The sequence below is a fragment of the Sceloporus occidentalis genome, unplaced genomic scaffold (genome assembly GCF_023333645.1).
Source record: "Sceloporus occidentalis isolate IW3139 unplaced genomic scaffold, rSceOcc1.0.p SCAF_9, whole genome shotgun sequence".
Lineage (NCBI taxonomy): Eukaryota > Metazoa > Chordata > Lepidosauria > Squamata > Phrynosomatidae > Sceloporus > Sceloporus occidentalis.
The window spans coordinates 7504477-7526988 of record NW_028316989.1 but is presented as its reverse complement, the minus strand read 5'-3'; the positions used below and the strand labels follow the sequence as shown (position 1 = coordinate 7526988).

General features: G+C 39.5%; 1 protein-coding gene across 1 annotated transcript in view; it reads left to right on the top strand.

Moving 5' to 3' along the window:
- Window positions 1–20223, top strand: part of KCNU1 (potassium calcium-activated channel subfamily U member 1) — a 54055-nt gene extending 33832 nt beyond the window's left edge. Inside the window, exons 19-27 of the mRNA XM_089538206.1 lie at window positions 2941–3040; window positions 7103–7327; window positions 8676–8853; window positions 11375–11431; window positions 14354–14455; window positions 16398–16525; window positions 16701–16901; window positions 17363–17467; window positions 20001–20223. Coding sequence (XP_089394332.1) covers window positions 2941–3040; window positions 7103–7327; window positions 8676–8853; window positions 11375–11431; window positions 14354–14455; window positions 16398–16525; window positions 16701–16901; window positions 17363–17467; window positions 20001–20222 — 1318 coding nt within the window. The 3' untranslated portion in view covers window position 20223. The remainder of the gene's footprint in view (window positions 1–2940; window positions 3041–7102; window positions 7328–8675; window positions 8854–11374; window positions 11432–14353; window positions 14456–16397; window positions 16526–16700; window positions 16902–17362; window positions 17468–20000) is intronic.
- Window positions 20224–22512: the final 2289 nt, after the last annotated feature.

Genomic DNA, 22512 nt, shown 5'->3' with positions numbered 1-22512 from the left:
CACTTTCGAGGTATGCTGTTTAAATGATGCATGCATCCTAAGAGTCTGGAAGCTGTGCCAAAGCTGCACTCCAGTCCTTAGGACTGGATCATGGCTTTGATGTGACTTCCGGACTCTTAGGACGCATGCACCATTTAAACAGCATACCTCCAAAGTGACCCGAAGCAGCTTTATTTTGGCCTGTCTGTATGGGGCCTATATTTCCCACTAAGCCTCTTTTCTTCTTGCTCCATGTGCCTGAAGATACTCAGTGTGGATTCTCTATTCACTAGAATAATATCATGATCACTCCCAAAAAAAATGTAGATTCCTGTACAGCTCACATCATTTGTGTGGAATATGGCAGATGGGAACATTAGTTAAGCCACAAAGAGATAGATGAGCATCCCTTCTTTCTTTTATTTTTTTCATTCACAATGCTTTCTGGAGAAGGATGCCTTTGTGATGAAGTGTGTTTCAAGCAGTCTTGCCTTTTTATTTTCCTACCCAAGGCTCTGACAGGTGTTCCCTCTAGGGCATAGATGCTTCCTATAATGTTTGAGTGAAGGGAGCTATCATCTGTGACAGCTTGTGTACATAGATCATGGTTTTATGATGATGGAAAAGTGTGCTCTGATTGATTTGCTGAGCTGGGCTGAGTTAAAAGAGCTTGCAACAAGATAGCTTCCCTCTTGCCAAAACACAATTTAATCAGCAGCTGACCGATCCATCATCTGGGCAGGAGGGAGGAGGTTTCAAATGCTGGGGAGGTGCCATATGACTAATGGACAGAAATGTATTTTGTTGGCGTTGGTGTACTGTGATATGCTGGTTTATTTATTCTCCCATATTATCCACTAATGTGAGTCTCTTTAAAGAACCCTCCCTTATATGGCAAAGAACATGGCCCTGCATTGTGCTTTCCTTCTTGCGGAGTGAACTTAACGCACATTTTATACCAGCTATTCAGTGAAGGGCGGAAAGTGATTTTGGCAAGGCGGGAACCACTGTTCATTGAAGGCTTTAGTACGGGATCAGCCTACTGTAGCATCATCAGCCTACTGTAGCATGTATATGTTGGCTTGATGATGGCAATCTGTATGTTAACCTTAAAAATCATTGGAGACAACAAGGTGTTTAGCATTTCTTTGTGTATTTTCCTAGAAATGGAACTCACAGACTGAATCGTCTGCTTGTATTTTGGACATGAACTTTAGCTACAAATGCACAGGAATGCAGTCTTGCACAAGGCTATTGGAGGAAATGGTTTTCAGCTCATGGCTTGACAGACCACATTTCAAATGTGCACTAAATACAGCTTCAACAGACTTCAGTCAGTGGGGGAAGGGGAACATGATCAAGCAATGTCTATAATTTAAAACATGTTCCATCCATTGATGGAATTCAACATGAACTTCCATAGATATGGACTTTATAGATGAGCACACCTTTTGGAAAAGAGAAAGACCATCTAGCCCAGCCTTTTCTGCTTTGCTTGACATCTTCTTTGCTACTTCATTAACTGGGCAAAAAGAGTCATTTTGTTTCATAAAATTCTTTTTGCATCATTTTTGGTATTGGGCTGTTTGGTTATGTTGTTTTGTTTTGGAAGGGGAGATGCAGGGCTGGCACAATATTTTTTTGCTAACTGAAGCAAAGACCAACATTTCCCTGCTCCCCATTACATGTATATAGGTACAACTGAGTATCATTTCAACAGGAAGGAACAAGATAATGTCCTGTATTGCAGTTGTGCACAGCAAGCTAATTTAGAGATTGCAGGACAGGTTGTGCTGCATACACAGCTCTATCCTCCAAAAGAGCTGAATGGCTGGGTGTTCAACAGAGATGAATGCACACCATTGAACAGAGCTGAATGTCTTGTTGGTGGTTGGCCCCTAACACCTGCTTCTGATGTGGTTGTCTCAGGGGCATCACTAGATGGATGGGGGCCACACCAGCTAACACTCTAAGGGAAGGGGGTGACAAAATGTCTACCTTTTGGCTGAACTAGACTGCAGAGTTTGCCTGTGTCCTTTTAAAACCCTGGAGCTCAGTGGAAGAGAAGGCATGAGTGGGGTGAGCCTTATTGGGGGAGAAAGGAGAGGGCTCATGTTTTATAAAAATATGTCTGTGTTGTGTGTTGCTAGTCTTCAAGTCCTTTCTGACCTATGGCAACCCTAAGACCTTTGCTTGTTTGGTTTCATCAGTTGTCTTAAGATTTCCTCTTCTCTGAAATGGCCCCTTTCCTATCCTGTATGCTCATAACTGTCTCCTAGAACGTAACTGTGTGACTGCCTCTCTTATTTCTTCTACCTTTCCATTTAAAAATATACCTTTTCTATGAGCTATTTGAAAAATGCCAGAGGGTTGAAACAGATGGGTTGAAGAGGTGGCTTGAAGCTGCCCCCCCCCCCCCCCGCAAAGACAGATTGGGACCATGGCAATCACATGCCATGCCCTCAATCCAACTTGAAGCCACTTGAACAGAAGCGGCAAAGATCCACTCCTTTGTCAAAGCTGCCTTTTCCTGTCCTGCCGTGACCCTATGGCTGCTTCAGGATGCTCCAGCAGCGTGTGGCATGTAAACATTGCACCACCAGAGTGTTACGAAGCCATCCACGTCTGTACAGCCAAGAAGCATCTAAACATCTTGGAGGCCATATCCCAAGCCACCAGGAAATCAACATTTTGAGCTGGTCTGTTTTGGTCCTGGGTGACTTTATAGTTTTTAAACTCTAATGAACAAAGCCCAAGTCTTTCTAACTGAAATAATAATAATAATATATCCTCTACCTGTTTAGATTTTCTTCCATTTATTTTCCCATTCTTTCCCTTGTATTTAATTCTAGATTTTTAATTCCCTGGTATGAGGAATTATTTTGTTCTTTATAAAGTGTCATTTACATTGTTATTAACATATTACTACTTATCGTTGCCATTCATTATCTGTCCATTCAGACCTCCTGAAATCATTCAAGAGCAGCGCAGTAAAGTTTTGCTCGATTCCACTGGAATGTTTCACTGGTGTGAAGCTGTTTCTTTCCCAAAGGCTGTCATAGTAAGTATCATCAATACTGTGGTGTTATATTATCATCTTTTAAAAACAAAATTCCAAGGTTGCTCCGCACCTGCATGGATGAAGGGGTAAAACAGCATACTTTCAATCCATGCCACTCTCGCCATGTGTGAGCAACATTGTGAATCCTGTGGCTGTCTAGATGTTGTTGGAATCCAATTTCTATCTGTGCGGCCAATGGACATTGCACATGGGAACAGTAGTCCAGTAATAGCTGAAACAGGTACAGGTTCTTCATTTCTGTCCTGAAACATTGTGTGGCTCCAGTAACAAAACTAATGAATTTAGAACTCTAAAATCTGAACTCTAAAATATTCGAAGCAGCCTTTGTTCAGAGCAGTACACATGTCTTAAAACCGCTCCCATGGCACTTAGAGTGCACATTAGTCTTCATCTTCAATATACTAAATGCATATTTCTTCTTATATCTATTCTAGCCTATTCCCTATCATCCAGTAGTTCTTATTAAAAGGTTATACAAAAGATCATTTCCATTGTTTAGCACCACTTGACAGACTAATAATTGGATTTAAGGCACGTTCTGCTAAATACAGCTTAAGGTTTCATTATTCAATTTAGACTAATCCAATTAGTTAGAGATGATCATTTAATTTGCCTATGATTCTAATCACTCATCAGCAAAGTTCCCCTGACATGAATCTTTTATTTCCCACTAAAGAAAAACCTATTGTGAAGAGATTGTTTTATGAAGGTACAGCACTAGCTTTGACAGCTCTTGATTGGGAATGTGAACATAGACCATGTACAAATCTTGTAAGATTTTTCTCAGTCGCACCTAATTAGTAGTCAACTTGTCATGTCACATGCACAGGCCAAAAATGAGCACTCATGATGCAAAATGACATTGTCAGGTGCTCAAAATTAAAGCACATAACAGGTCCTGTAGTAGGAAAACTACTGTCTTCTACAAGAACAACAGACTGGGTTGTGTTATATGTTGTGTTTTCCATTGTATACAATGGCAAAGAAATTCTAGTTGAGTGCTAAGAGCTAATTCAGACAATGTATTGGATTCCCTTTCATTGGGTGCATGGCTATAATGTTCCCAGATTTTCAAAACAGCAATAGTGAACAGTCAAAACTCATGACATGCCAGGTTGCCAATAAGGAAGTTGCTATTAATAAGCTTGTACTCTGTCTAAATACCAAGTGAAAGCACTGATGTCAATTAATGTAGTCATGTAAAACTAAATTTGATGATTTAAAATTCATTTTAGCATTATATGCCCAATGAATTGTATTCCAAATCCCTGATCATTTGCAACACACATTGCATAAAATGCAGTGACACAATACAAGAGGTATATTTCATTGCCATTGTCTCTTTCTGGTCCTAATCCAAACGGCTATAATTGAAAGGACTCAAATCTCGATATCTTGAGATTTCAATATCCAATTAGTCTATACAATGATTTAGTTTTTGAAGGGGGAAAAAACTCATCCATAGCTACACCCCAAAGGTGCTTTATTATTAATAACGATTTTTGGACAAGAGAATGAAAATCCTTTGCAAGAGTGGGAATGCTCTGTGATCAGAAGGGGAACACATTGCATGACCGAGGAGAAATAAAAAGATGATGGAAACACTATATGGAAGATATATTCATCTCTATATAAAAGAGATGAAAAGATGACAGATTCTTTCAAAGAAGAATGATACAAAGACAAACCTCCAATTTTAGAAAATGAAGCAGAAGCAGTACTCAGAGAACTTAGGAGAAATAAATCATCAGGAATAGCTGGTAAACCAATATAGCTGCTTCAAGTTAGAGAGACAGAATCTACTCTAATAAAATCTGTCAGCAGCTATGGAAAACAAAAGAATGGCCAAAGAATTGAAAATGCTCAATATACATTCCAATCCCCCCCAAAAAGGACACGAATGATGGCAGTAACCATGGGATCAATTTTCCATGCAAACAAAATGATGCTCAAAATTCTGGAACAAAGATTGTTACCAGAGAGAAATGCCAGGTGTCCAAGCTGAGTTCAGGAAAGGAAGAGGCACTAGGGACTATATTGAAAACAAACACTGGATAATGGATTTAAACAAAACTCCACCAAACAGTGATACCTTTATTGGCCAACCGAAATGCACAACATACTTGCGGCAAGCTTTCAAAGCTCCATTGGCTTCTTCATCTGGCAAGATGTTACAAACCAAACAGGAGAAAAAATGAAGATGTTAGTAAGATGCTTGCATTTTGTTGTTTCTGTCTTTGGTTAACCTGGTATAGGAAAGGTAAATTTAGCAATCTGGCTCCTCCTCCTTCTGGAAATGTGGCAATTGGGAGATTTTCAAAGTCCAGGAAATGTAAAGTCAGTTTGCATATTAACACAATAATGGAGTGCACCAAAGAGTTTCAGGGGGAAATCAGTCTGCACGTTAAAGATTATAGCAAAGCCTTTGACTGTATAAATCATGAAAAATTATGGATCGTTCATGAAGATATGGGTGTGCCACAACATTTGGTTGTTCTGATGTGTAACCTATACTGAGGAGAAGAGGCTACCATTAGGACAGAATATGAAGAAATTGAATGGTTTCCAGTTTGCACGGGGGTCAGGTAAAGCTGCATTTTATCACTCTCTCTGTTTAACTGGTATGATTAACATATGATATGTAAAACAAGATTGAAGTCAAAGGTAGAAGCATTAAAATGGCTGGAAGGGATATCAACAGTTGAATATATACAGATGACACCATCCTACCAGCAGAAAATAGCAAAGACCTGGAGCAATTATTGAAGAAAGTCGAGGAAAAGAGTGCTAAGGCAGGCTTAAAGCTGCATATTAAGAAAATACAAATAATGAACACGGATGGTTTACATAACTATAAAGTAGATGATGAAGATACTGAATAGTTCAAGATTTTCCATACCTTGGTCCAGTCATTAATCAGAATGGAGAATGCAGTCAAGAAATCAGAAGATGACTTGGAAGGACAGCTAGGAAGGAACTACACAAAATCTTGAAGTGCACTGTATTGTCCATGCCACTGTATTTTCAGTTTCTATGTATGGCCGTGAAAGCTGGACATTAAAGCAAGCTAATAGGAAGAAAATCAACTCTATGACAATATGGTGTTGGAGAGGAGTTCTAGAGATACCATGGACTGCCAGAAAGACAAATAATCCCATTTGGGAAGAAAGACAGGACATAAATCCAATCAATCAATAAATGAGTTGTACAGCAAATCAAACCTGAACTGTCTCTAGAAGCCTGAACTGTCTCTAGAAGCCAATTTACAATGAGTAAACTGAGATTCTCATACTTTGGCCATATCATAAGCAGACATGACTCACTAGAAAAGACAGTAACACTGATAAAACAGAAGGCAGTAGAAAAGAGGAAGACTGCATTGTAGGTGGATAGACTCAATAAAGAAAGCCATTGCCTTAAGGCTGGAAACCTGAGTAGGGTTGCTGATAATGGGTTGAGCTGTAGGTCTCTCCTTCATGGAGTCACCACAAGTCAAAGTGGAATTGACAGTGATTAATACCAAGAAACAATAGCATAGTGCAGTAATGCATTGAAGCATATTGCCACTATATTTTAAGATAGTCATCTCTATTTTAAAGTGGTTTACTTTTAATTTAAAATGTTCATGTTTGGTCGTTCTCAATTAATAACTGCTCTTGATGGTTCCAGGTTTTGGGGAAAGACATCCCTTTCTCATCATTGTTTGACTATTCATTTTACATTATTCTCTGGATCCAGTGCACATTATGACCCTTAGGAAGAAGTACAGCTCTTTCTCCTTCCTCCTATCATTATATTGTAATTATGATGTTTATTTTGATTTACTTCATACAACACTCAAAGATCTGCAGTTGTCAGCTTACAAATCATGTTGTTGAAACATTACTCAGGATCTGAAGTAGGTGACTCATATGATTTCACATGTAGTCAGGCATCTGTTTCCAAGCATAAGACCTATCCAAGTTTTACTGAGTTGTCCTTTAAGATTTGAACAGGGAGAATGGTTTACTTCTACAGATGACTGTCTCTGGTCTTTTTTAGAAGCGAAAGAAGAAAATGGTCATGAATCTAAGTGATCACATTGTCGTCTGTGTTTTGGGAGATGCTACCTCAACACCAATTGGACTCCGCAACTTTGTGATGCCTCTACGAGCCAGTAACTTATCACAGAAAGAACTGAAGGATATTGTCTTTCTTGGATCTCTTGAGTATCTACAGAGAGAATGGGACTCCATCCATAATTTTCCAAAACTGTATGTCCTGAAGGTAGTATACATCTTATTTATATAATAGGTTTCCCCCCAATTTTTTCTCCCTTATGGTTTGATTATTTTGAAAAGAAGTAGCTAAGTAGATGATTTCCCTATGAGAGTCAACCCATATCTTTGACATCCTTCATAGTTTAACCAGATGTATATGCACTTTATGTCAGAGAAGGACACCCCATGGCAACCACAAACTTTATGTCCACCGTTGGGCTACATCTACAATGCTCTTCCTACCAAAAAAAAGTTCAAAAAAGGCTATTACCGCTCTTCAAAGGCAAATCTCCTTTGTAGCCTCCTCTTACTTTACTGAAAATATTTATTTTTCATTTTGTTTTACTGGGAAGAAATGTCTGCTCACCTCCAACTAAAAAATAGCTCCTCCCTGAGGAGCAAAACTGTATAGGGAAAGCACAACGTTAGATATGTATCCTAGGTATGCCTTGCACAACCTTTCCTATCCCATACCTTCTAACATTTCACATGTGTGGCCAAGCACCATCAAAGTGTGGTCAAGATGGCAAAAATTATTCATGAGCTAGGAGAGATTGCAGCAGTTTGCTTTTGCATGAGTTTACAATGAAGGGATTCTTCCCCTACCTATATATTTCCTCTCCCTATCGCTGAGTTAACTGAGTGCAAATTGTTGTTATACTTCAAACACACTCTTCAGCAGTCCAAGGAAGCTGAGGACAAGTGAATGGGTAGGAGCAATAAAGAGAAATTGGGACATTTTAGAAGAAGCTGAAAAAGTGAGATAACAGTGGATTTAGCAGGACTGTTCTTGCCAAAGAGGGGGAAATGGTGTGCTATCCAAGCTTCTTTGGGTGAGATAATTTTTATTGCTATGTCACAATGCCAACTGGTGATAAATAGCATCTGAGGAAAGTAAATCCAAGATTGTTTTGTTTCCAACCCTCATGTCTATCAGATTTAAAAAAAACAAACCTCCTTGGAGTTTAGTTTTGCTTTTGAAGCTGCTGCAACATTCTGAGTGTCCTCCAAGAGAAACCTTGACATCTTACCATACAAAATAAATAAAAACTAAATACCATAGTCGAAGGTTTCTTTTTTGCATAGGCTAAGGAATGTGGAAAACCCTCTATCAGTCCAATTCTCACTAGTCATCAGCTATTTTTTTTAATGTGATTTTGTTTAGTATCTATAGTACAAAATATGGTTTATTACATCATTTGACCAGGGTCAAATGGGCTGAGCTGTGTGTAGAGGACCAAAGAAACTTTGGAAGAAATTTTAAAGCTTCTGCATATATCTTTCAAATGAAGCTTATTTTTTTTTTGGTGCTCCCAGTCCTTTGACTTTCATGCACACTCTTTTCTTCATACCAGGGTACGGCACTTTCATGTGCAGATCTGAGGTCAGTCAACATCAAGCAATGTTGCATGTGTGCCATTCTCTCAGCCTATGCCTCCGGGGGTCCTGGTGATCAGACATTAGTGGACACAAAATCTATCCTGGCAACTCTGAACATACGTTCCATGCAGATGAAGCTAACTACAGCAACACGTAAGAAGGGGGGAAGGTCAAAATACCATAGTGAGGTGGCTAAATGAGACCTAATTTCTCACCTGCCAGAGATTAGGAAAGGGAAAGAAATTAATCTCAGTGTGTCTTAATAAGAATTACCCCCCCCCCCTCTGCCTTCCATGAATACCAAAATCCATGGATGTTCAACTTCCATTAAATGCAATGAATAGTAAAATGGTGTCTTTTATTTTAAAAAATGACAAAATCAAGGTTTGCTTTGGGGGATTTATATATTTTTGGAATATTTTCAAGCTGTGGGTGCTTGAATCCATAGAGAAAGAATCTGTGGACACAGAGGGCCAACTGCATTCAGCCAATGAACTGCTTGAGATGAAGAAGAGCCCAACCTACCCAACCATCACTAGAACCAAAACTTCGAACAATCTTGCTGCAAGGCTGAAACGGGGTTTCATTTATCCACTCTCATGGTGTCGATCTGGTTGTTTAATCCTCTTGCCTGATATCATCTGTTAAAAAAAATTAATTAAAGAAATAATAAATGAGAATGCCTTCCAATGTAAAAATGTCTGACACCAGCCCTTGGTGCAAAAAATCCAACTGTGTGCCTTGACTGAGGGAAAGGCTGTAGAAATCAGTTTCATGCTCATGGTTTTTCTGAGAATCCCATTGGCATACTCGTCTCAATGGATTTGGTTGCTCCCACATGAGAACTAATGCATATTTTAGTATGCAGCGTTTTAATGCATTCCTTACAGTGTACACATTTCCCCCATTGACATAAGCACGTTTGTGTCATTTTTCAAAGGTATGCATGGTTCTGTGCACTTTTTTCCTCAACCAAAAGGCTATATCAGAAATAGGTAGCTTTTCAAAAGGAAGTTCCTGGAGATGCAAATATGGATGATTTCATAGGGAATTGCAAATGCAATAAATGTATTTCCACTCCCGCTGGAGAGATGTCATTGTAGGGGCAGAACAAGAATGGGTAAGAAATAGCTGTTTTCCCAGCAGAGGAAGGAAATTGTTTTTGGAGTTGGCAACGTATGGTTCCGTGGATAATTTGCCACATTGTTGAAGGAGCTTTGTAATGTGAGATAAACAATAAGAGACAAAAATACTTTTTAAAGTTAACTATATATAAATGAAAGGGAAGGGAATCATCACGGGTGACATGTTCCTGTCAAAAAACGATTCCATAATGTCACCCACAGAGAAGGTTAAACTGTGATATGGAGAGAAAGAAATGCAGAAAACATTGTGCTGGGACCATGAGGTTTCTAGGATCTAGAAACAAATTTACCATTGTTTCCCATTTCCCTGGGAATAAGCCACATCTAACACAGTGGGGATTTATTCTGATGAAACATGTATAGAATTGCTCTGTTAATATGCTTTTTATTTAGAGAAACTTCTTGACTCTTTTGTTTTTAAATGTAAAGACAATTAGAAACCTGCCTTTTAAACACAATGCTTCCCAGATACTGACAGACCAGTTTTGAGTTGTTTTGACATACTGTCACCCTGCTGTTCCCATTCGATTGTTATTTTAAACTTTGCAACAGTTGATAAAGTCTCTTTGTTTCATATCAAAAACTTAGCCAAAATTGTTTTGTTTTTTTTGTTTTGTTTTGTGTGATATAGACTCCAAATGCAACTCTCATAAATAATTCTGGTAACGGTGAGATGTCAAGAAATGTTAGATTTCCATCTTGGAAATGATAATAATTAAGATTGGATTAGATTCGATGTAGAGTAAAGGAATGCAATTGTGGTCAAACTCTTCCATTGGGGGAAGATATTGTTAGTTTTCTTCTGAAGATGCCAGCCACAGATGCTGGTGAAACATCAGGAATAAACTCTTCTAGAATATGGCCACATAGCCAGAAAAACTCACCAAAAAACTATGGATGCCGGCCATGAAAGCCTTCGACTTCACAGAGAAAGGAGAGTCTGAGAAAGAGACTTATCTCAATCCATTCCCAGCCCCATGCAAACAGATGCTTCCATGCAAATGAATGCATCTTCAGTGAGTTAGATTAACACAAAAATTAGCATCCTCTTGGGTCAGTCTAGGAAGCTAGTGCTTTCCATGGAGGGAAAATGTAGATTCCTTGGTATTGCTCTAATTAGTGCTCTGTCATGTAACATCACAAACAGGTTGGCAAAACTAGGTACTGAACTAAATAATCTGGCATAATCTAAACACACAACAGTAATTAAGTCTGACAATTTAATATGCTACTGCAATTCAAATATACAGTAGAAGTATGCAATTAAGTAATCTTTTGTAATAACAACCTGCCAAGAGGAGATATTTCAGGTGCAGAGCTGGGTAGGGTTTGAAAGCAAAAATATTGACACACACACACACACACACACACACACACACAATATGTAGCCAGCCTGTGACTGGTGGCAGTTTCAAAAACTGCACAGTCTCATATGGTATTTTCCATCTGAATTTGTCACTGGATTTTAGCATTTGCTATATGATGCTTTGTTATAACCTGGCTAATTTTTTCTTGTCTTTCTAATGCAGTATCTTCTAGTTCGATGCATCAGCTTCCTGAAAAATCCAAGAAGGATAAAAAAAAAGGTAATGCTTGCCATCTGGTCCTTTTACTGGGGATGATGGGCACTGGATATGGGGCCATATCCACACGTTCTACCACTGAATCCTTTCATATATAATATGAACAACATTTAACCTAGACTCCATCTGCACTGTGGAAAAAATTCAGTTTGATAGTCACTTTACCTGCCATGGCTCCATGCTATGGAATCCTGGGATTTGTAGTTTCCTGCAGCACCAGAGTTCACACAGAGAAGCTGAATTTCTTTCACAAAACTACAATTCCCAGAATTGCACAGTACTGAGCCAGGGCAATTGAAGTGGTGTCAAGCTGCATTATTCTGCAGTGTGGATGCAGCCCTAACGAAATCTTCACATGTAGCCTTCAACTTTTTTGTTTCACCTTAACCCACCAAAATCTGACTTGGATCAATTATCTGGGCTTTCTGAGATAACTAAAGCCATTAGAAAAGGCAAAGGTGAGATACGTGATATACAATTAATACAATTTGACATCTGAAAAGTGTGGCTCTCCTTAAAACATAAAGCATTCCCCCATCCTTGAGTACAAGGATTTCCTAGCTTGTCTAAAACACTTTCTTCTCCTTGGTTCATCCACACAATTTGCTGAGTGACTGCTATAGGCTTCATTGACATATAAATTGGATTAACGACTGCATTAAAGTTTCCTCTGTATCCTATAGGATTGTATTAGTCTGTGTCTGCTCCAAAACCTTTTTAAAATGCCTTTATCTTATGACATAAATATTCTAGCAACATGTTTAATACTACCCAAATTCTTGCTTATACAGCCAATTCAATTTTTAATCCAATTTAGTGCCACCTTGGCAGTGTGACCTTGTTTTCTTCATTAGCATATCGGAGGGAGAACTAAATGCAGTCAAAGCTTTCTGGAATTAAATGAAGAAAGGGGCATTCAGTTCTTGATTTCTTTTGCTAATTCACAGGTATATAAACAGGGCACTATGTATTTTATGTTATAAGTAACAATTGAAAGTGATTATAGCAAGCAATCCAATTTTTCAATATTTTTATTGTTTCATATAATTGGTCCAGGGATGGGAATGATATAACTTTCCAGATATTGATGGACTTCAGCTCCCAGCAGCCTTAGCTACCATAGTCAATGGTGAGAAATGCTGGGAGTTAGAGGCAATGGCACTCTGTCCTCCTCCACACTTGAACATAAGGGACACAACTGTCTACACCATTATTTTGCTCTTTGCCACCCAGGCATACTCTGCCTCTCACCATTGTTTCACATTATCTAATGATGGGGATGGCCTGAGCCAGCTTGTTATTCTACTACCTCAGAAATCATTTGAATAAGCTTATTTGCTATTGATCAACTGACATTACATATTTGTCCCTGTAGTACCCCTATAAGTAAAATGACTGCTTTGATAAAAGCATTCGGAGAGATGACGTTGTGTGTCTTTGGGAAAATTACAAGCCCACTCTGGCTGAAGCCCTGTTTCCAACCATCCTTCCTTGAAGGAAGAAAAAAAGGTGTCTCAGTAACAGAATGAGCAAATTTCATTTACCAGACATTTAAAATGTTATTTGGAATGGGTGAGGGCTGCTTTAACTTTGGGTTTTGACTTTAAAAAAACTTTTTGAGAATTCACATACTTCTTCATATACTTGATGTACGTACGTATGTATAAAAGAATCTGTAGTGGGAGAAGGCAAAGCTATTCTTTAATCTGCCTTTCCATACTTGTGTAAACAATGACAATCCCAACAACAGAAGGAGGAACCTAGAAAGCAAGCAAAGAATAAGATCCATAGGACCACTGACAAAGCATTAATCTCCACTAGCCTCTTCTTTCTGATGCTGGAGAGACCAACAGCTACTTCTTTCCTAGATCCATGAGGGAAGGTGCTTGGAGTCTTGTAGGCTCCGTTTCATGTGCCTAGCACAACTGGCCACCCAAGTACCATCTAAATGACCTTGCATTCCCAGGGAAGAAGTAGCCATTACATCCCTGGAGAAGAATGGAGGCTGCATCTTCTTTCCCGGCAGTGCAAGAGCAGTACTGTGGTCCCTGTAGCTGATCAGTGGTAGAAGTGGGGTAGAGCTGTGGCTGTGAGCCTCTTTCCACACTCACCTACCTGCCACCGAAGTGTTGCATGAGAAAGTACTGGATGAATCATGGGCAACATCTCTAAAAATAGTAATGCGGATGTAACCAAATGTTATGGTTCTTAAGGCCCCTTAAGAATAGGTAGCAGTGAAATAACTAACCATCTGAGCCAAAGGTTTCATAGACAAGATTGAGTCTGCACCATCTCTAGGACTCTTATACAGATGGGCAAGTTACAAATGGCAGACGTTTACAATATTCATTCTACATCTCTCTCAGGGCAACAGATTCGCAATGTTAGCTTGTAACACATTGAGTCACAACTTTATTGAATGTTGGCCTCTATATTTTTAAATTGTACATAATACACTATATTTCATGAATTTCTCCATAGAGTGCACAGTTTGCTATACAAAGTTCCCCTAAAATAAACATTTGGATACAATTTTTCCTTAAGAAATATTTGGAATGCCTTTTTCTGAGCTCAGAACTGCAACATCCAAAGGATAAATGAGTTCTGATCTACATATTCATCCAGAAATGCAAAGTAGGTCAGTTTGCTTAAAAGCGCAGACTGAACAAAAATTCTTCAGCGCCCTTCCAAAGGATATGATTAATATTAGTGTGAATTCAATAAACAGCTTCAGGGAAAGCTATCCATTTGTAATACCTAAAACCTATAAAGATAATGATGCTTGGGGAAAACAATATGGGACAAAAGGAGTTGCCTTTTTCTCTTGCATAACAATAGCACCCAATAAGTATTTTTTGACAGTCTCCAAACCCGTTCTCTTCACTCCTGACTTTATCTTTTTCTTTCTTTTCTCTCCCTTTTTAGGAAAAGGCAAGCCTGAAAAAGGCAAGGGTAAAAAGGGAGGCAGCAGAGAGACAGGGAATGTAACACAGCGTGTTAAAAGGATCCCCCTCATTACTGAGCTGAGTAAGTCCTTCTCTGGAAACAAAATTTCACCAAAGCAATATGCCTACTGCATTATTTATTTACTCCAAGCCTTCTTTAGAATTCAAAGACAGAAAATGACAGCATGCCGTGTCCAAGGAACATTAAAAGGTTTGACTTAAATGTTAATTCAGTGGCTTTGAAGAAATCTCGATGGCTGATCAGGAGAATAAATATAACAAAGTGTTACAAAGACTCGGCATGAAACTAAAACAATTTTTTCATCTTGAGAAGAGCCTTTCTTTTCTTCAAGGCTGGGCACATCCACATGGATGTTTTTAGAGGATTCAGAAATGCTTTTGTATGTTGATGCATTCTGAGTTCACTGGTAAATTTTCTTGCGTCATGCAATACTAGAACTTGGAAAAGTTACTTTTTGGATTACAACTCCTAGAATACCACAGTCAGCATCGGCCAGGATAACTATGGTATTCTAGCAGTTGTTATCTAAATATAACTTTTCCAAGCTCAATATTTCATGGTATTGGTTTTGTTTTGTTTTGTTTTCAAGTACCAATGCTAGATTTTGAAAAGGTTGCAAGATCTTGGAGTTTGCTGGCAAAGCTGGCTTGTGGTGAATTTGGTTGTGTCCGATGTGCTAGACAGGTTAAAGAGATTCCTTTCACTGGGACATAATCACACCAATTTGCTTTCTTTTTTAGAAAAAGGTAATTTGTATTAAGAGAAATACATTGACATAGAAAAGGAAGAGAAAATAACTAGCTAAGCTAAAGAGGTATGGATCGTTCCTGCTTTTTGCTCTTGGAGCAAAGGTGTTAAGTCTTCTTTTCTTTACAAGATCAAGAAAAAGTTGGGCCCTTTCACGCCACACATGGGCAAAATATGAAAAATGCAGACAAAACACGACATGTAGTATCTTTTCTATAACAGCAGCGATTACATGAATTGTTCTTTTTCTTTTCAGCTTTTGTAAAGCCACTCTCTGTGCTTTACATCCAACATATTTATATTAATAACAGCCCAAGGTGAATTTGAATGAAGACAATTGGATTAAAATTTAGACACGTTTTGTTTTTGCGAACCGCACATGGGAGCTTGGCCTTGTTGTGAGGCATGACAGATATAACCAGGTTTCTGATCTGTCCTTTGTTAGCAGAAACGATGTCACAGAGAGATAGTCCCACCTTGTTTGCTTGTTCACCATCATCCTTACCAAACATTATCAGAAGAAGCAGCCCCCCCAAAACCCCACTATTTTCTGAATTGAGCTTAACTCCTGGCATAAGTAAATACAATCCGCCCTTCTCTTATGCGGGGGATCCGTTCCAGCCCCCCCCCCCCCCGGCGTAAGAGAAAATACGCAGATGCTCAAGCCCTGTTCAAATGAATGGGGCTCATGCCCGCAGTGGTGCAGCAGTGGCACATGGGGCACACGCCATGGGAGCATGCCCCATTCATGTGAATGGGACATGCCGCCCCTTGCGCTCTGCGCGGCTTTGAGCATGTGCTCAAAGCTGCATATAACATGGGCACACTGTAAATGTGTTGTTGGGGTTTTTCAAATAGTTTCCAACTTATTATGACCCTAAGGAGAAGTTATCATGGGGTTTTCTGGTGCTGAGTCTGGGAAATCCAGTGGGTTTCCATGGCTGAGCATGGAACTGAACCCAGGTCTCCAGGGCTGTATTCCACTGCTCAGATCACTACACCACATTAGCTCTCTCGGTAAATAAACAGGGCACACAAGATGAGGAGAAAAGAAACATAACCAAAACTCCATCATTTCCCCACATTTTTACAGCAGCTTCTCCTAGTTTGATATCCTCCAGATGTATATACACTAGACTGTGACTCTCATTGGCTCCATTTGGCATGGGAAATGTTGCAAACTATTGGCTAATGCAGCCTTGCTGTCTACATGTAGTTGATCTTCTGTTTGTGTTTGTGTTTTATTGTTTTACAGAGGTAGCTTCAAATGCACAATTCTTTCAACAGATTGGTGGAGATGACGATGATTATATAAACTACACAGAAAGTATATCTAGAGGAACAATATTTTCTGACAGCTTTTTGGATTCTTTGCTGTGCACTGTAAGTCCTCTCCCAACTTTGGTGTCTTATTAGGTGGTCCATCGCTGGGAAACTGCTTACTTCCATTATTAAGTCCTTAATACTATTTTGATCGAATAGAAGTTTTCTACCCTTTGTTTCATTTGAGAGAAAACAATGGGATCTTTTGTTTTGTTTTTTCACTATTCCTTTGCAGACCTACCATAATCACCATGTGTTAGCGTTGTTCCAGACCCTCGTAACTGGAGGAACCAGTCCAGAACTAGAAGAATTTTTGGCTGAGGATAATCAACTGAGTAGCAGTATAACTAATGTGATACCCCTTGATCTCAGGAACAGATGCAAACTGTCCCTTATGCCACTGACAAACAATCCAGCTACCGCAGCAGGACTCACGGTAAGTTGTGTTAGGTGCAAACTGATTTCCTTCATGCTAACACAGCGGAAGAGTCTCACTCACCTCTTTATCCCACAGTCTTGAGCACCATGTTTTTTCTGGGGTGCTTCCCCATATTCAGGAGCAGATTTGGAGGGTGCACATTGGGGTACAGTGGGAAGGGACAACCACACCTTTCTTGGTTTTGCTGCTTGGAAGCTGTTCCATCAGCAGAAGACCACAACTGGATCTTTGCTTGCACTAGCAAAAACATCTGACCACTTTAATGTGTTTCAGAATTAATGGCATACAGTTCCATAAAGCCCTCTGCAGCTCTGGTTCAGGCTATATGGCAGACCATATGTATCTCCTTCTATGAGCCTGCCTGGGCCCTGAGACAATCAGGGGAGGAAAAACCCTTCTCTCAGTCCTACATTGGGGTTATCAGGGAATGTAAATATCTTCTTCTTTTTCCTTTGTAGGTCTACTTCGGGGATGTGTTCACTAAAGCGCTTAGCAAACTGGGAATTCTTTGCTTTGCCATCTACCGCTTGAAAAGAGATCCCAACCCATATGAGTTTCGGGAAGTATAGTTCAATTGAAACTTATAGACACAAAGCCATTTGGTTGTTCAGTTTAACACAAACTCATTGGCATCCATTTGGATCAAATATTGATCCAAAATGATTGAAATTCACAATTCAGTCAAATTCTATAGCTTGATTTTTTTAAAAAAAAGGTGGGGCGGCATTAAAACACAGGGAACAAACAAGCTATGCATGGAAATAAGTTATGAATAGAAACAAGTTATGAAAAGAAATATGAATTTCCGTGTCACATGATGTTCATTGTTCCATCAAAAAAAATGTAAGCTGAGATCTTGCATTGTCAGATGCAACTACAGTGGTGGAGTTCTGATGAAGCCATGCCCAAACCTTTTCAGCCAGACAGCACTGCATCCAAAGGGATTCTGAGTTGCTGCAGTTTGGGGCTCTGAAAAATGACATCTGCAGTGCTCCCTCAGCCACAGAATGCATTGAGAATAGGCAACTGGAAAGACCCCTTAATATCCTTCCACAACTACTTGTCTTGGGAAAGGCAGGTGTCATTTTGCAGAACTCTGATCTCTAGCATCTTGGAAACCCTTCAGTTGGACAACTGTAAGCAAAACCATCCCAAAAGTTATGAGATTTTAAGTCCATCCAATGATCTTGTAACTACAGAACACATTGTCAGCAATAATATTTTAGGCCATCTCAGCCAGCAGTCATCACTGTCACATCTCATGTCAGAAAATTTTACAAATTAATTGTGTTTTTATAATTAATTAATGCATATCAGTGCCTGATGTGGTGAAGGCTGCTGGATAAGAGCTCAGTCCAGTGGTAGATGCCATTAGAGTATGTGTGTATGTGCCTTCAAATCGCCTGTTGCCTTATGGCAACCCCTCAGAGGCTGTTTTCAGGCAAGGAACACACAGAGGTGGCTTTTGCCACTTCTTTTCTCTGCTTTTTAAAAAAAGCCTACAGCGCATGGTCTTTGGTGGTGATCTCCCAACTAAGTATTAACCAGGACTGACCCTGCTTAGTGTCCAGTATCAGACAGGATCTGGTGTATATCCATTGAAATGAATATGATGCATGATTCTTGTAACAAACAGGTCCCATTTATTTCAATGAATATACTCTGTCTCACATTACATTTAGCAAATCCAATAACATCCAAACAATGATACCTCTATTGGGCCCACCAAAATGCACATCTTCTTTGAGTTGCAAATGGACATTAAGTTCCCTTGACTTTGAAAATCTCCCAGTGACTGCATGGCCAAAGGGGGGGGGGGGGGGGATGCCAGCCTGCAGATAGCCCTTCCTTCCATCTGAACTAACACCAGAGACAGAAAATGCATGCCTATGACTAACATCTTCAATTTTTCCTCCTGTTTGCCTGGTGAAGAAACCAGTGTAATTTCGAAAGCTTGCAGCATTTAATTGTGCATTTTGGTTGGCCCAATAAAGGTATCATTGTTTGGATGTTATTGGATATGGCCAACATGGTTACCCCTTCGACCGATTTTTAAAGTGAACATTTATATGCTGCCTTTCTCCTGGAGTAGGACCCAAGGCGGCTCACGGGGGGGGGGGGGATCACTTAAAACCAAACAATGCAATTTTAAAACAACTAAAATGATCACATTTAGAACAGCACAGCATTGTTTTTAAAATCATACAAATGTATTGCGAATAACTAATGCAAACACACTAATAAGACGCCTCTCTGGGAGTCATTACATAATAAGGCTGCTTAACCGAAAATGTCTTTTGTCATTCCACAAAACATGATAATGACCAAACTAAACAATACCAAACAATATTCCTCAGTGTTTAACATCTCAGAAAAATAGCAGCAATAGAGCCAGTTCAAGAAATCATTTAACTTATGTTGTTGATAAGAGCAGCACACATGCTGTAAAGCAGAAACGTGCTATCTTCTAAACTCATTTCTGCAACTCTCTCATGCACAAATTACACCACCAAATTTCAGAGTCAATCCAGAAAAAAAGCACTTGAAAGCAGGGGGAAAGACTGCTATTACTGTTGTTGTTGGAAGTTGTATTTGCTGCTGCATGCAGTGATGAGCAGCTCCTGGACAGCTTGAGGGAAACAAAATTCTCCCCAAAGCTAGAGCCTTGTTGCATTACAAAAGTAAGTTGAGATTCACTGGCAGAGAAGTTCATCTTCTCACCTGTCTGCATGCCCACAAAATCCTTCCCAATAGAGACAGTTGCAAAAGGGTGTCTTTTGTCATACTGGGAACATTTGTTTGGCAAAGGGCACACTTTTCTGACCGTCTCCCCCTGAAAGGAGAATGGAAGTGTTTCAAGAACGTGGAAAGAGGTAAGCAGAAAGTGCTTCTTTGCCCCTTCATTTCAGCTTACTTTTGTAATGTGATAATGCACCTAGTGAAGATGCCTACCCCTACTATTAAAGATGCATAAGGATCCACTGAATATTTCTGGATTAAGTGATTTCTTGGTAACCCACATTTTCTATTACCAACATTGTTTACTCATCAGTGCTCAAATTCTTTGATATACTCAAAACCCATTTTTTTTAAAAGTCTATTCAGTGGATAGGTGTTTATAATCTGATATTGCTTGGTTTTCTCCAAAACAGGTTTGTGATTGCTCAGCCACCCATCGATTTAGAGATGATTTCTACTGATCAGATGTTTTGTCTTGTTCCATTCAACGTTTTAGTAACTGATCTGGTATCTGTGTTGAAGGCTGTTTCACTAATCAAAGTAAAGGAGTCCTCAAAGACGGACGAAATTTTGCCATAAATAAAGCCACCATATCCCTATAAATAAAGACTTTATTCTCTGTTCCATGTGTGGAAATCCCCCCTTTACCCCAGGATATTACATAGGGATAAATGTACATTTCTGGTGATTGCCCCGATAAGAGTCATGTGAATGTGACAGAATACCATATTAAAAAAATCTGCCAAAATGGGATAGAAACAGGTGGCATTTATGACTACAGGGAGCACACAACTCTTTTGTTGCAACAGCTCCATTACCTGCTGATCTGTTTCCAGGCACAATTCAAAGTGCCCATTATATACTATAAAGCATTATACAGCTTATGTCCAGGCTATCTGGCAAACCACCTTTCCCCATATGATCCTGACCCTGAGATCCACAAAAGAAGCCTTTCTCAACGACTTCAAAGGTATGGATGGTGTGAACACAAGAGAAGGCCTTCTTGGTGGCTGCCTCTTAGACTTGGAACTCTCTCCCTAGAGAGGCTAGCATGGCCCCCTCCTTACTATCCTTTCTTTGGCAGCCAATACTTTTTTATTCAGACAGGCTTGTAGAATTGAAGGCTTTTAAGAAAAGGTCAGTTCTGGAAACAAGACTATTCTCAGATTGTTGTTCTGTGTACCTTCATGTCATTTCTGATTTATGGTGATACTAAAGATGCCAAAATAAAGTGACTTACCCCTGCTAGAGTATAGTCACTTATATGATGTAATCGGGAAGTATTGCATGAAAAATGTGCCAATGTTCTCTCGGCAGCATTGGCACCATTTTTCATGTGATACTTCCTGATTGCATACCACAAGCAACTGTATCCCAACAGGGGTAGGTCTCTTTATTTTGGTATGCGATAAGGTTCTAAGATAAACCTATCACAGGATTTTCCTGGCAAGATTTGTTCAAAGGTTTGCATCAATCCAAAGATACTATATTTCCCTTTTAAAAAAATTAATGTAATCACATTGTGAATAAGCCAGGGAACCAATATTCTACGATATGCAATAACTTCTGGGCACCAGCTTGTGGTCTGCAGGTGATTCTTACATGATGGGATTGCAAGAGGCAAGGATGGAAAGACTGAGCTACCCAAAACTGGGGGATGCTCAAGAAGAAAGTAATAGAGACGTTGGGAGAAACAAAGAGAAGAAAGAAAAGTGATAAAACTGCCATCAAGCAGTAAGAGTAACAAGAATGATATGACTGCCTGTGAGTCTAATCTGCACTGCAGCAATAATGCAGTTTGACACTGCTTTAACTGCCAAGGCTCAATGCTATGGAATCCTGGGATTTGTAGTTTGGTGAGAAATCTAGCCTTCTCTGTCAGAGTGCTCTGGTACCACATCAGACTACAAATCCCAGGATTCCATAGCATTAAGCCATGGCAGTTAAAGTGGTGTGAAACCGCATTAGACCCAAGACAGGTTAAGGAGTTCCACTGAAGGGGACATTTCCATAAACTATGTACAAAGAATGGCATGAGAATGCAGGTTGGATTTAGAGAAACAAGATTAAATGAAATTTAATATGAATGTTTCCTATTCTACTCATATTTGGAAGGATAAAGTCTTTCTGCAAAACAAGGAAGACATAATATTCTAGTATCTTAAATACCACTCTCTTCTTGTACAAAAACTGATCAGGGTAAAAAGAAAGGAGGAGTGAGTTTCCCCCATTCCCCTAATGTTAATTAGGTTTGAAAGTCTGCAGTTTGAGCCCAGCCACCACATACTGAGAAGAAAGAAGCCCAAGCAGCTGAGACAGAGTTCAGACTAAACTAACTGCAAATTCCCAGGAGATGTCCCAAGGTAAATCTGATAGTCTCTGTCATTTATAATCATTATCAGACAACCAAACTCACTGCATTTTTACTGAGGAGCCAATTAAGTTATCCCTGAGGCTGGAGACAAAGGTCTGCACTTCCTTCTTGCTTTCAAGGGAAAGCTCTATGCTTTGCTTCAAATAAATACCAGAGATCTAACCATGGAACTTCATAAAATAATTGGATATGGCAGAGGCTAAGTTGGGACAAAGGTGAATAAAAGAAACAGCCTTGGTTCTTCATCAGGCCAACAGCTCAAATATCTAGTGTGGTTGGAAAGTGATAGATCAGAATCTCATATATCTCATGTGGTTGGAAGGTGATAGGTCACAATCACATTTCTCAGGGTCTCGGGCCGATCTCTCCCTGGCCTGCAAGTGAACCCCTGATAACAGGAAATACAAGGACTGAAATGCAGAATAGCACCCCTGTCCTAAGCCATTACCTACTAGAGCTACCAGTGAAAACATGCTTCTTGCTAGTTGCTTCTAC